The 15,296-nt window shown below is 35.0% G+C and overlaps 2 protein-coding genes across 6 annotated transcripts in view; one reads left to right on the top strand and one right to left on the bottom strand.

The window, feature by feature from the left end:
- LOC106085736 (voltage-dependent T-type calcium channel subunit alpha-1G) overlaps positions 1-15,296 on the top strand; it is a 194,727-nt gene that overhangs the window by 168,484 nt on the left and 10,947 nt on the right. For 2 of the 5 annotated variants that reach the window (XM_059368132.1, XM_059368128.1), the window contains 5 exons: positions 419-442; positions 694-879; positions 954-1,780; positions 1,870-2,079; positions 13,420-13,585. In XM_059368132.1, the coding sequence (XP_059224115.1) occupies positions 419-442; positions 694-879; positions 954-1,780; positions 1,870-2,079; positions 13,420-13,585 (1,413 nt within the window). Of the gene's footprint in view, positions 1-418; positions 443-693; positions 880-953; positions 1,781-1,869; positions 2,080-11,072; positions 11,188-13,419; positions 13,586-15,296 lie in introns of all 5 variants that reach the window. The other 3 variants (XM_059368130.1, XM_059368129.1, XM_059368131.1) reach the window with 3 other exon arrangements.
- LOC106085737 (alpha-ketoglutarate-dependent dioxygenase alkB homolog 7, mitochondrial) overlaps positions 1,963-15,296 on the bottom strand; it is a 43,034-nt gene continuing 29,700 nt past the window's right edge. Inside the window, exon 5 of the mRNA XM_013250128.2 lies at positions 1,963-2,221. Within this exon, the coding sequence (XP_013105582.2) occupies positions 2,134-2,221 (88 nt within the window). The 3' untranslated portion in view covers positions 1,963-2,133. The remainder of the gene's footprint in view (positions 2,222-15,296) is intronic.

The raw sequence follows: 15,296 nt of genomic DNA, 5'->3' as shown, positions 1-15,296 counted from the left end.
TTGATTCAAACATCTATAGATATGGAGGTTAACTAAAAGCTTTTAGAATATTAAGAATAAAGTAATCACTTCCAGACACTCGAAACTTATCACCACTACTATAGAATTTCATTCATTCACTTAAAAACACCAACTTTTTCAGATATACCAGCTGAAAAATTGAAATACCCAAACACTGTAGCAAACATAATGTCTCCCCATCTGCGTCTGTAGATGATGAGGTTCTTTGCAAGAACTACTAGTCCAAACTCAAACCAATTCGATTCCAAAACGAACACATAACCATTCAACAACATGAAACTATTGGCTTCTCCAAAGAAGTTAACCTTTGAGAGCTCTATTTCCTCTGGTTGTTTTTCATTAAATTTCGACTTATTTCTCTTTTTGCCTTACGCAATGGCTGTTCGTCTACAAACAGCTGCAGCTGGGAACTCTAGGCAAGGTATTGACCGAGAATGCTCGTTTTTTTGTTAATTCAAAATTCTTTTTTTTTTCAATCAAAACCAAATCTCCTCTTTAAGTGTAAATAAAGAAAAATATATCAATTCGATAACCTCCCGGCCATTGTAAATACTATCCTAAGAATTCCAAGATATCTTTTGAATATAAATGAATTTTTTTATGCCTCAGCTATGCTTATGCTTTAGACCTTTTTTTTTTGAGGTGTTTAGTAATATGCGAGTTTTGTTATAGACCCATCCCTGTACCTCGGGCTTCTTGAGCCCTCCCACCGCGGGCAGTCGCCGTCCTTCGGTGATGTTCAACGAATATGTTTTGTTGCATACACCGCCAGCCCTGAAGGAGGCGCCGGCAACGACTGAAAAATCTGTGTGTTCCTCGGAAAAGATGACCCAAGCGGGCGATGGCAGTATATGGCAGGTAAGTGCAAAAACAAAAATGGAAAATGGTGGAAAAAGACTTACCCTATTATCTGATTGATGACTGTGTCCTAGGTTAATTTACCCCAAACTTTGGCCAGCATAGCAAATCCTTATGCGGACTGTTCGGATTTGGGTATACACGACGCCATGACTTGTCAAGAGCTTTTAGCATTTTCTGTGGCATTTTCAGCTGCTCTGCCCACGGGTCAAAGCACCTTGGAGTCTTTCTACTCCTCGTTGGCCCGTTGCGATCCGCACACAGCCGAGGCCATTAAAAATCAACAAAATCTGGAAAACTCCAAGCAACAGCAGAGTCAGCAGCACCAACAACAACAGCAGCACCAACAACAAAAGCAACACGCATCCGAACAACAGCATCACCGTCACAAACACAGAAGTGGAGGAGGTGGTGGGGGGAGCCACCATAAGAAGTCGTACGATGGCATAACCTCCAATGGGGGCACAGTGCGAGGCAGTGCCACTGCCAACACGGGCAGCTACATGGAGGACTACTCCTGCTGCTATGATTTGTACCAAAATGCCCTTTCCCCGCTGGACGAGAAGAAAAAGAAGAAGCGTTCCAAGGCCATGAATGCCATTATCACCGTTTATCGTTGCGTTTGGCGTGTCTGCGGCATTGGTCGGCGCTATGTGAAACGCTTGGTGGAGCACAAGTACTTTCAGCAGGGCATACTCTTGGCCATTCTCATCAACACTCTGTCCATGGGTATTGAATACCACAACCAGCCCGAGGAATTGACCGTTATTGTGGAGACAAGCAACATTGTCTTTTCGGGTATCTTTGCCGTCGAGATGTTGCTGAAGGTGGTTGCCGAAGGACCATTTCGTTATATCGCCAATGGCTTTAATGTTTTTGATGGGGTCATTGTGATTTTAAGGTAAGTGTCAAACGTTAGCTCTCATTAACTTTTGAATCTAACACCAAACTGTGTGTGTGTGTGTGTGTGTACATTGGTTTTTTATGCAGTGCCATTGAGATATGTCAACAATTCCTGGGCAATGGCACTGGCGGCGGAGGTTCAGGTCTGTCGGTGTTGCGTACCTTCCGCTTGTTGCGTATCCTCAAGCTCGTACGCTTCATGCCCAATTTGAGACGCCAATTATTCGTCATGCTGCGCACCATGGACAATGTGGCTGTGTTCTTCTCCCTCCTGGTGCTGTTCATTTTCATATTTAGGTAAGTTTTCCCATACCCCGAAATTATGCTCTCACAACAATGACATCCTGCTGTTCAGGTTATATGAAAGCAATTTCTTTCCTTTTGTGCATAGAACGCCTTTTGTAACAATAACTCCTCATAACTGCTCATTGATAACATTCTAAAAGTATAAAAAAAAACAGCAAAACAAAAGAAAAAAACTATTATGTATAGAAAGAAAAAACCAAAAAAAAAAACAACTCTTGATATTTAATAGAATATAAATATATAGAAATGTTGACACTACAGGTTCACCCCAATACTAGTTAGGCAAGCGTGAATGTGTGATAATTTTTTTTCTAATTTCTTGTGTAACGTTAATGGTTAACAGTTTGAAATGGTAAGGAGAGACAAGACTGGATGTAACTCTAATAAAGAGCCAAAAAACAGACAAAAGGGTACCGCAATTTAGAAGTCTGAAGGACGACTTAGTCCAGCGAGTGAAGACCAAACCCCTAAGACCAAACCCCTAAATAGCAGTTTTGGTTTAAAATACAAGTACCTTAGTTTCCTACCAAAATGTCTAACATGTTAAGGTAGACATTTCGGTCAGACTTTCTAGTCTGAGCCACTTCCAGTTGGACTTTTCATGCTGATTTTACCCTCATTTAGACTTTTAAACTCCTTGATAATCGGAGTTCATTTAAAACATTTGCCATTTGACATAAGTCATAGAGCTTGGTGGCATTTCCTCCGATTTTGACTGGACCCACACTTATATTTCTCCACATTGGGTACACCACAGTCAGTTCATAATCAAAGTTATGGGGCTAAATGACATCCGATTTGTTATATTTAATACAAGGCATCTTTTTTGTAAGTTTATTCCAGCAAGCCTTTGAAAACCAGGACCAGTTTCATAAAAAATGTTCTTTTCACAAACGAACGAATTAAAATTTTATGCACAAAACATTTAATAAAAAATTATTCAGACAAATTGTTCGGACAAAAATTTTTTATGAAAATTTTGAGGAAACAAAATTTTTTACGAACATTTTTCGGACAAAGTTTTCTAGCAAATATTTCGGAAAAAAAAGTTTCTATGAAAATTTTTATGTTAAAAAAGTTTTCTATAAAATATTCTTTTTTGTGTCCTAAAAATTTTTACAAAAAATTTTTTCGAAAAATTTTCACAAAAAAATTTGTTCGAAAATTTTTCACAAAAAAATTTGTTCGAAAATTTTTCACAAAAAAATTTGTTCGAAAAATTTCATAGAAAACTATTTTTATTTATAAGAAATTTTTAACGAAAAATTTTCGGACAAAAAATTTTTTATAAAAAATTTTCGAACAAATTTTCTATGAAAATTTTATAAAAAAAATTTTATAAACAATTTTTGGTCCAAAGCATTTTCATAGAAAATTTTTCGGACAAAAAATTTTCTATGAAAAATTTTTGGACAAAAAATTTTCGGACAAAAAATTATATTTTGGACATAAAAACACATTTTAAAACAAGTTTTCTTTCGATCAAATTTTTTTTTTAAATTTTTTGGCCAAAAAATTTGAGCACTAACAATTCTCCAAAATTTTTTTTTTCGAAACAAAAAAATAAACTAGAAAAATTTATTTCGAAAAATGTTCACCGAAAATTTGTTGTCCAAATATTTTTCACAGAAAATTTTCATAGAATATTACTTTTTCGAAAATTTTTCATAGAAAATGTGTTTTCCGAAAAAGATTCAAGCAAGTTTTTTTTTCAAAAAAAAATTGTTCGTATATTTTTGAGAATAACTCCTAATTTCTAATGAAATATGTAGTAATGAGATATAAGAAGAAGATATCTTCTCTACAATATATATTATTCTGAGGCAAGCTTAACCAATACGAATATAAGAAGTCACTATTTCAATGAACTGAACTTGATTCGACCCCCACATTTTGATAAAAGAAATTTTTTTTTGGTCAAAATATGTTTCCCTTCCAATTTCTGACTGATCTAAAACATCCAATTTTAAATACTGAATAGTTTCAAATACTGTAAAAAACTCAGTTCATGGCCATGTTGATCTTTCCATTTCAGCATCTGTTAAATGTTACACAAGAACTATCTTCCTTATATGTATAGTATATTGCAATTCCCTTATTAAAATTTAAGTAGTTTAGTCAATTTAGGCAAATTAAGAAACTACGAAACTACCCCTGGATACGAATAGAGTCCTTTCGCTAGGTATTAATTGGCCAAGTAGGGTTCATGGCCTTCATCATTAAACATTAATTTTCCCACCCCCCCAAAAACCCATATCAAATTCTTCCTAAGCCTAAACACATACGCACATATACACTGGCATTTATAAATAACAAAATCATGCAATCATACATTCATAACCACAACAAAGTTCCAAACAACTTATCATCAAGTGTCCCTAGATACAAAATCCTTGTTTCCTGGTAAAAGGAATTTTGTTCCTCAAAAACATTAGTCAAACTAATTTCCTTTATTCCTTTAGCTGTTTCTGTCCCTCTCTCTCGCTCTCGCTCTTGATCTTACTCTATCTCTCTCTCGCTCTGTCTCTCATCATCCTTCTTGAAAACATTTTCCTTTATGTACATCTACTATTTAGCAATGAGAAGCAATACGATAAAACAACAACAAAAACAAGTATCTATTTGTCCAACACACATGTAGTAGTTAGTTGAATATACATTAAATCTTGTTAATTCTTTAATTTTTTTCTTTAAATAAAAATTTTTAAGATACAAGATTTCCAAGACTTGCTCTGCTCCTCTATGTCTCTCTCTCTCTCTCTCTTTTTCGACGTTCAAAGAAAAAGAAATGTCTCTGTTCTCTCTTGCTTTTGTATTGATCGAGGCAAAGACAAAACTTCATGCACAGACACTTTCACATACGACTTGCTCCACTCACACACACACCATACATCATGTATTGCCTTGAAATACGACACCCCCTATTGCAAGACGCAAGCCTAATGACAGTCTGCTGTGTTCTGTGATCCAATTGAATAATAATTACACACTTCTTTTTATTGAAATGATATTCTTCAGTGTTGCCAATCAATACCCACTACTCTACATCACCTACACTTCAACACACAAAAACACATTTACACTTTTTTTCTTGTAATGAAACTGACAAGCTGTAACTTCTCCTTGACTGTTTATTGTCACCTGAGCCAAACTTTGAATTTGTTTTGTTTTGTTCTACTATACACAACACACACACACACCCAATACACACATAAACTGGTCACACTTTTTATTGTTCTCAGTTTCTGATTTTTTTACCGTTATTGTTTGTTTACAACGTTTAATTGGGAAACATGTCACAACTATTCTACTACTACTACCAAACATTTGGCAAGACACCACTCTCTTTCACCCTATCTCTCTTTTGCTCTCTACAACTCTGAGGGCTCTGCAAACAGCCCACCACCAATTACTCGATTAAACGTACTCTACCACCTACTCGTATACGTACTGTACTCGTAACGTGTGTTCAGTTCAGTTCACTTCATTACTCATTTAGCTTCATTTAAGTATAACTACTTATATAATAAATAATTGTGTGTATTCTTAGACTTAGATCTAGTTTTCTAAAACAAATAAAACAAAATTACAAAAAGCGATGGTTTTAACAACAAAAACAGAAGTTATCTAATAAAAAAAAAACAGTAAAATTGTTACTTCGAATTGATTGATTGATACAAGTGATTGATTGGTTTGCCCATTGATTGTAGACCGTACTTGAGATATTCTTTTATTGGTTTAATATTTTAAGTATGATATTGGAAACAAAACAGAGTTGAAATTATCATAAATAGAACTTAGATTAGATTCATTGTTGTAACATCAAGTAAATGTAGTTGGTACTTTTTTTTCGAATCATTCTTCATACCCAAAACTAAAAGATCAGTTACAAATCAATGCTGCTACAGCTTCTACTACCATTCGTTATTATTATTATTACTACTACTATTACTATTACTACTATTTTCTACAACTGTGCTAATATTATTACTATTATTACATCTGTTACTTTATCTTATATTACTTATTATTGCTACTTTTGTTGCAACATAAGTACTTTTTTTAATTACTAAAATTTTTTATGAACAACGAAAGTACAAACAACAAACTTTTAATTAATTCCAAAACTAAAGGGCTAAATTCACAAATAGAGTTAAAAAAACAAAAAGAAAAGACTAGCACATTAATTGCCACACTAAAAAATATTAAAACTACAAAAGACAGTAAAAATTAAATACATAGAGGTTTATTAATGTTTTACAAGTTTATAATAAATGCAATAGTGATTACAAAGTATGCCATAAATATCGACCAACTTATTTTTACATGTAAACCCCCTTTAAGGCATTTTTTTTTTTTATACCAATTAAAAACCGTTATGTTCAAAGACAGTGGCATCTACCTAAATGACAATATACGGAACTGATGCTTGTCAATCTAGTACCAGTATTAATACAATGCTATACAGCACTTGTATGGGCATACATTTTAAATATTGCTAAAATTAATTATTTTGATATTCGATTTCTTGCTTGTTAAGAAATTCGCACAATATTTTGTCTTTACCTTTTGTTGATTTTTTCACTTTGTGAACTTGGCTCTGAAAGTTTCAAATAAACTAAACAAAATCTAAATTTATTATTATTTAAAAAAAAAAACCTACTAAAATACTCTTCTACTATAATTAAGCTTCTATTAACCATATGCCTCTCAGCATATACCTATTTTTCTTTTTGCCTATTTTTGAGTTTTTATTAGTATTGTGGAAAATCTTTTCCTAAAGACTTTGTGCCATATTTTGAGACCAATGCATATTCCACATTCTTTTAAAATTTAAAAAAACCAAAAATTATTATACTTTTTTTTAAATTCTCAAAAAGAACGGAGGAATGTACTCATACTTGGACTCATTTATGATCTTCTTCAAATTCTTAATTTACAAAATTTCTCTAGGATATTTTACTGGCTCCAGTTTGTCTCCATAAAAAGTAAAAGTAGAATGTAAAAGAACTAAGTTCGATAATTAATTCAAATCTCAAAATTATACGTTGATATCAGGCGAAGGAATGAGATATTACGATCTTATATTTCCAGATTTGTTGATTCGTCGAATTTGGCGTACTAAAGTGAATAGCCGATCTTGGCAAAATGTCATTTAAACCATAAAAGATACGGATTAGCAAACTCAAATCGATATACTGGCAATACAATGAATGGCCAAAACTTTTCGTCCTATTAGTTTGTCATCATTTATGCTGAAGACTCTACAGAGGTGGATAGAAACATATCTTAGAGCCAAGACCTCTTGAAATCGCCGGACTCGACCGCATCATGGGTATAGTAAGGGCAAGTCCACTGAAACCGCCCTTCACGACCTAATCGCTTACATAGAGGGTTCTCTCACTGTCAAGAAATATACAATGGTTGCATTTCATGACATTAAAGTTGCTTTCAGTAAGGTTGAACCAATGTCAATCATGAGGGGGGTGGAGTTTATAGGCATCAACACTACCATAAGAAATTTTTTTAGTGACATACTAACTACAAGAACACTTTTTAGTTTTTAGAACGCACAACAAGACGATTACGATTATCCACACCCTCTTTTTCAACCTTACCTAACCTAAAAGGTCCATTACGGCTGACTCGGTATCTGTAGATCTTACAAGATGAGTTAGCATAGGAGTACCTTAAGGTGTTCCTTTGGAATATAGCCATTCCCTGGAACAAAAAAGGTGTTAAAGTGGTCGCGTATGCTGTGACGTGGCTGTTACGTTTTTAGGGAAGTTTCCCGGAACTCTGAGATATATATCTCAGGAAACCCTACCTACGATAGCGAAGTTTGCTATCCAAAATGGTCTAGGCGTAAATACGTCTAAGACAGAAGTATAGGGCGATTTTTTAACTATTATCTTTTTGTTTCACTGTCAAACATCTTCAGTTTGATCTATAATTTAAACATAATTCGTCTTACAAATGAATAAAGCTGGCAAATTATTGAATTTTATTATCAAAATTCGTGTTATGAATGTTTATCGCGTGCTTCTTCCATTTTAACGACGAAGCTCGTTTTTTGGCTCAATGGGCACGTAATTAGACAGAATTGTCGATTTTAGAGTGAAGATCAGCCAAAAGCGTTGCAAGAGCTACCAATGCATCCAGAAAAATTCACAGATTGGTGCGGTTTATAGGCTGGTGGCATCATTGGACCGTACTTCTTCATATATGATGCGAATCGTAACGTAACAAAAAATGGTGAGCGTTCGACTTGCTTGGCATATGGTTTCAACAAGACGGTGTCACTTGCCACACAGCACGCGTAACAATGGACTTATTGATAGTCGAGTTCAGTGAACATTTTATTTCACGTTTGGGACCGGTCAATTGGGATTTAACGCCTTTAACCTAATTTTTGTGCGGCTATGTTAAAGCTCATGTCGATACAGACAAGTCCGCTTCAATTGACGCATTGGAAGACAACATTGAAGCATTGCCAAAATTGGACTTTGAGGCGCAGTCACGGTCATAATCTTCAGATATTTAATTATATGGACCGTACTATCCATTCAAATACAAATTTAGTGCATTTTTCTGAATTTCCTATAGCTCTTAAAAATCACCCTTTATAATCCAAATCAGTCCAAAACTTGATATAGCTCCCACACAAGCCTATCTCCCGATTTGACTTTGTAAGCCTCTAGGAGGCGCAATTCTCACCTTGGCTGAAATTGTTCACGATGACTGTATATAATCCGAATCGGTCCAAACCCTCTTCTTCACAGTTGTAAACGGATCATGAGCCTTTCCTCCTGAAGGCAAGCAAGGTCTATCCTAAGAGCCGCAAGAAGAAGACCAGTTGACTCGTTTGTTTTTTTATACCCACCACCATAATATGGGGGTATACTAATCATGAAATTTTGCACAGATACTTAATATTGATGTTTCTTGTTGGGGATTGCAAATACGTCATATCGGTTCAGATTAAGATATAGCTCCCATATATACCGATCTCCCGATTTGACTTCTTGAGCCCTTACAAGCCGCCGACTTGGCTGACAGTTTCCACGTGGGGTTCCGTTGTGACTTCCAACAATTGTGCCAAGTACGGTCCAAATCGGTGCATAACCTCATATAGTTCCCATATAAACCGATTTCCCGATGTGACTTCTTGAGCCCTTACAAGCCACAATTCTCCAAATCCGGTCCGAATCAGTCTGTAACCTCCCATGTAAACCGGTCTCTCGATCATACTTGTTCGGTTCCTAAAAGCTTTGTAACAGAATCCATGGTGGTTGGTTCCCAAGATTCGACCCAGCCGAACTTAGGACGGTTTTAGGACTATGTCCGACATTTCTGGTACAGTTAAGTGCCCTTCACTACTAAGTGCGAGTGATAACAGGTCATAAGAGGATATACTAATTTCGTCATTCTGTTTGCAACACCTCGAAATATGCGTCTAAGACCCCATAAAGTATATATATTCTTGATCGTCATGACATTTGAAGTCGATCTAGCCAAGTCCGTCCGTCTGGTTGTCTGTCGAAAGCACGTTTACTTTCGTAGGAGTAAAGCTAGGCGCTTGAAATTTTACACAAATATTTCTTATAAGTGTAGGTTGGTTTGGATTGTAAATGGGCAAAATCGGTCCATGTTTTTAAACAGCTGCCCTATATACCGATCTTGGGTCTTGACTTCTTGAGCCTCTAGAGGGCGCAATTCTTATCCGACTTCATTGAAATTTTGCACCTGATATAGCCGCCATATAAACTAACTTTGTGTCTTGATTTCTAGAGCTTCTAGAGTGCGCAATTCTTATCCGATTTGGCTGAAATGATTCCCAAAAACAGTGCCAAATATAGTCTAAATCAGTTCATAACCTGATATAGCAGTCATATAAACCGATCTCCCGATTAAACTTCTTGAACCTCTAGAGGGCGCAATTCCTATCTGATTTGACTGGATGCATGACGTGTTTCGTTATGACTTTTAACAACTGTGCTGAGTATGGTCTAAATCAGTCCATGACCTGGCATTACTCGATTTGCCTAAAATTTCTGGGCTGGTATTTTTCTATGACTTCTAACAGCCATGACAAGTACGAACCATATAGGTCAGTTAATTGATGTAGCTCATATCTATATTGAATAAGTCATTCACATGGCATAGTACCTCACAAATGTTGCCAGCATTAGGAGGGGAAAACCACCGCTGAAAATTTTTTCTGATGGTCTCGCGAGGATTTGAACCCAAGCGTTCAGCGTCATAGGCGGACATGCTAATCTCTGCGCTACGGTGGCCTCCAGCTACTGTTGAAACATGTGAGGTTCTTGACAAATTTGACTGTAGAATTCTGTATAATATACATTCTCTGGGTAGAGTTCAAAGCATTTGAATTCTTATCGAACGAAACCTTTTAGTTTGTCTGTAAACTACAAGTTTAACCAGTTTAACAATAATAATCATAAATTTCTCTCATACCACTGTTAAGAAAACAAACTGGAGCCAATTTTCCCCAAAATATTTAAGTTCACTTATGCTTTTGCCATTACTTTCTAAGGATTAGAAATAATCACAAACATTTTAGTACATACATGCATACATATATCTCTTCTTCTTTCTTTCTCTCCTTTCGTATCTCAAACCAAAATAATAAAAAAAAAATTATCTTTTCCTCTCAACTCTTTCCAACTAAAATTTAATTTCAATTCAACTAACGAAAATAAAAATAAATTAAAAAACAATAAAATAAAAACCAAAAAAATAAACTAAACAAAAAATACTTAAACATATTTAAAACCAACCTATACAACGTATGTTTATTATCCGTTAACATATGTGTATATGTTTTTCATATTTTCAATAATCAATTTTTTTAATAAAAAAAAATCAACAACAACCAAAAACAAAAAAAAAAATATCGCAAAACAAAATAATGATTTTCATACATCATTGATTCGTTAAACGCGAATCGCAATGATTTTTAGTATACTTGGCATGAATCTATTTGGATGTAAATTCTGCGAACAAATTGACTCGGACCGGATATGCGATCGCAAGAATTTCGACAGCCTGCTGTGGGCGCTGGTCACAGTGTTTCAGGTAGATGATGATGATGTTTTAAAACAAAAAAAAAAAAACCAAAAATACATTTAAATAACTCCTTTAGCTAAAACTAAATGTACATCAATCATTTATATAACATATATATATATATATATAAACGCATACCTACATACATACGTAATTAAACTTCAGTAATATCACAAAAAAAAAACAAAACTTAACAATTTGAAATGTCATAAGGACGCTTAAGAAGTAATCAAGAATCAAGTGTAATAACATGTCTATAACATTTTCTATGAAATTTGCTAAATGTTTTTTGTTTCTTCTTTTTTACAATGATTTAAGTTTTTATGATTTATTTTGTTTTTATTTGCTTTGTTTATTGAGTTAAAGCTTTTTACTTATAGGTTTTTTTGGAATACATGTTTAGTTTGTTTTTTTACGATTATGATTTGACATTATGTCCTTAGGATGATGATGAGTGTGACTGTCAAAGAGAGAAAATCTCAAAAAACCTAAAAAAAAGCAACAACGAATCGGCATGTGTGTCTAGCTGTGGGTTATGAATGATCGACCAACACCACCACCACCACCCACCCTCTTTCCCTAAAACGTTTCTGGTTTTGTTTGCATAATCCAAGTTTCCCCATAGCCTCTCTGTCTCCCTCTCGCTGTCTCTCACACACCAAAGCCAAGCCAAGCCTGCCTTTTCAACGTTTGTTTGCTTGTTTCGGCTGTTGATTTTTTTTTTGTCTGGGACTTGAGAATTTTAATTTGTGGTGTGTTCTGTGTACCAAGACCAAGAAAAGCGAATACAATACAGACGAAAAGAGAAGAAACCGTTATGTTTAAGGTTACCAAAAATAGTTTAGAGAAATCGTGCGTGCCATAAAATGTTATGTATATAGAGAATCCCCAGTAGCAAAACTTAGAAACAAACACATATTTAGCCTAAAATGCCATCAACATTGCCATGGACTGTTAGAGAGATTTAGAGAAAAACCGTAGGTATTACTAAGACCAACAGGCCAAGAGGTGAGTATGGAGAAGAGAGACCTTTGCATAACTTTCTCTCTCTCTCTCTTTCTCTCTTTCTCCCCTTTGCCTAAGCATGATTTTAAAGAAATGAGATTTGTTATATGTATATGATTGCTTGCCTCTTTGTGAATGTTGCACGTCATATTGCCATATTTCCATATACCTAAAATACTCACACACACATACATACACAAACTATGCTAAAACTCGGCTATTGATTAAAACTGAACATCACTCTCTTATCACTACTCTTTGTCTTAAAATCTCCAACGAAAAAAAAACAACAAAGAAAAAACCCAACCCAGCCAACCACTTTTACACCATTCTTATTTCTTACCCGTATATCCATTTAACCATCCATACAACAAAATCATAATAAGCAAACCTCCAAACCTCCAGATCTTCACCAAAATCAAAATCAACATCAGAGATTTTTGTATATAAATTTTTAGCAGGATTCATTGTGTGACTAGAAATGTGAAACACCACCAATCAGTTCAGTTCAGTTAAAAATAAAACCAACCAACAAAAACCCCTACAGATACTTGCAACGAATTTTTTTTTCTACAAAACATTAATATTCCCCCCACCTCCCCCAGAACAACAAAACAAAGAAAATTAACTAAACCAAAAACCAAGACTAAAAACAGTTTTCCAAATTCCCATACCACAGAATAACAACAATAAAAAAATCCAGCAACAATTCTAGAGCCACATTTTATTTTGGTTTTTGAGAAAACATTACCCCAAAACCCCTCTCCATGTACTATATATTTATACATATAAAAATAAAATATATATATATTACCAAAAAAATATAACAAAAATATATAAATATACCATATATACATATATTATATATATTTAATTTTTTTATTATTATTACTATCATTATTAATTAACAAAAATAAAAAAAAAAACATACTGTATACAACAACAACTATACAAATCAATCAAAACCAAACTACTACTCGTTACCGTACTCGTACTCGTTATCGTAATCGTTCTACCACCATCACTAATCACCACGTAACCGTAACGTATTACTACCACTAATCGTGTGCGTAATTCTTTGTGTGCGTGTGCGTGTGTCTTTCTAACACCCACCCACCTAACAAATACCACCATCATAACAACAACATCAACTATTACTACTATTACTACAATAACTACAACAAAAATATAAAAAAAAACCATTAAAACAAACCAAAACATGAAACAAAACAACAGCATATTGGGCATGTATCTGTTCGGCGGTAAGTTTTGTAAATTTTTGGACGAGGCCGGCAACGAAAGGGAATGTACATGCCCCGAAATAATCAGCAAACACCCACAATGTGAATGCGATCGCAAGCATTTCAACAACATTCTATGGGCCACCGTAACGGTCTTTCAAGTAAGAGAACCATAAACAAAATCCTAGTTAAATTGATTCCAACAAAATTTTAATTTCCAAACAAACCAAAAAAAAAAACTTAAAATTATTTAACATACTTTACTACTACTATTACTATTTTGTAAAATTCTCTAATTCTTCCTCTTCTAGTTTCGAGTTTAGTTTTATTGTAAGACTTTTATCATTTCGATTTAGCTCTTATTAACAATCTAACCCAATGCAACACTTGTATAAATTATTAACACTTTTGTGATTTCACTTTTATATTCGTAACAAAAAAAAAACAAACACTTGGAAATTTTGAAAAAATACACATCTTTGCTCATTGTTGGTGTTAAAAGGTCGGTTAATTGAACGACATGTTGTGCAATAAATCGGTATTTAAAGTCAGTGAGCAATACACTATCGATATCGATTACTGTGAATATGATTTACCTGGAGAGCATCACAAAGAAGAGAAGTTGAAATGAGGTACGGCGAGGTCGGACAATGGATTCCCATGGGAGCTATAATAGTTCCATGGACATATCTAGATGGCGTTGGTGTTCGTAAGATACTTTACATATCGGGGAATCGGTATATACAGTAGCCATATCGATTCAGGAACGTGTCAGGATCATATTATTGTAGGTGTCAGAAGTCGTAAGTGTACAGCTCATGCGAAATTTTGGAAAAATACGTTAAAAATTTTAGGTTTTTTTTTCGTAATCAATCAACACGCAGGTAATGTCCCCTATATATGAAGTGCATAGCGTTGGAAAGGATAGTTAAGGATCGGAGGGGGGAAAGAGAGAGTAGTGTTTTTAGACATTTGTTTTGAATTTCTTGATGCCGTAAGTAGCGGGAAAAACATCTGCCGGAAGTCGTCCTTGCGAAAAAAGAATTCTCTCGATAGTGCATGGTCCGATCAGCTGGCCAATCGATTACAAACCATTGGGCACTTCTGACAAACAACTTCAAGTCAGTGACCAGAAGACTGATTCCGAAGAAATCGAAAGAAAACCGTCACACAAACCAAATTTTGACAATGTTCAAAGGAAACAATAGAGTTGGATACCCTACAATCTTCAATCAACACCAACGGCCAAGCAGCTCAACACCAACGGTCCAGTATCTCCAGGGATGATTTTGGAGCTCCGGCCCATATATGCGAGTTATATTCCATCTTCGGCCTGATGTACGTAGTGTAGATATTAAGAAGATCAGAAGGAGTGAAATATTTCTTACATCGCTTACGAAAGCCCAAGCACTTGAATGCTTCCTTTATGTTTTGACCAACGTACATCACATTGAATCTTCATGTCAGTGAATCGTTTGTGGTACAACAAACAGCTCTGCGTCTTGCGTGCATTAAAATCCACACTGTTCATTCGATCCCACTCAGAAATGAACAGAAAATCCTGGCAGAGTGGTATGTCCACAATCCACCTCCTGTCTTCAAATTCTCGAAGACTAGGCCTATGGTCGAATGAAAATAAATGACTGAGGTTGCTGTCATCCGCGAACGAGTAGATCGGATTCGAAGTCAGACCCAGTAGATCGTCAATGAAAGTAAGAAAAAGAGAGGAAGAAAGGACAGAGCCTTGTGGTACTCCTGCGGTCAATCTATATTCTTCATCACATGAGATCCCATCTACAACAATTCTTATAGTGCCATCTCTGAGAAAACTCGATATAAATCGAGCGAATCGACAAGCTTTGAAAGGAGTCA

The sequence above is a fragment of the Stomoxys calcitrans genome, chromosome 4 (genome assembly GCF_963082655.1).
Source record: "Stomoxys calcitrans chromosome 4, idStoCalc2.1, whole genome shotgun sequence".
NCBI classification, from domain to species: Eukaryota; Metazoa; Arthropoda; class Insecta; order Diptera; family Muscidae; genus Stomoxys; species Stomoxys calcitrans.
Note: the sequence above shows the minus strand (reverse complement) of the source record. Positions and strands in the feature narration are given on the sequence as shown.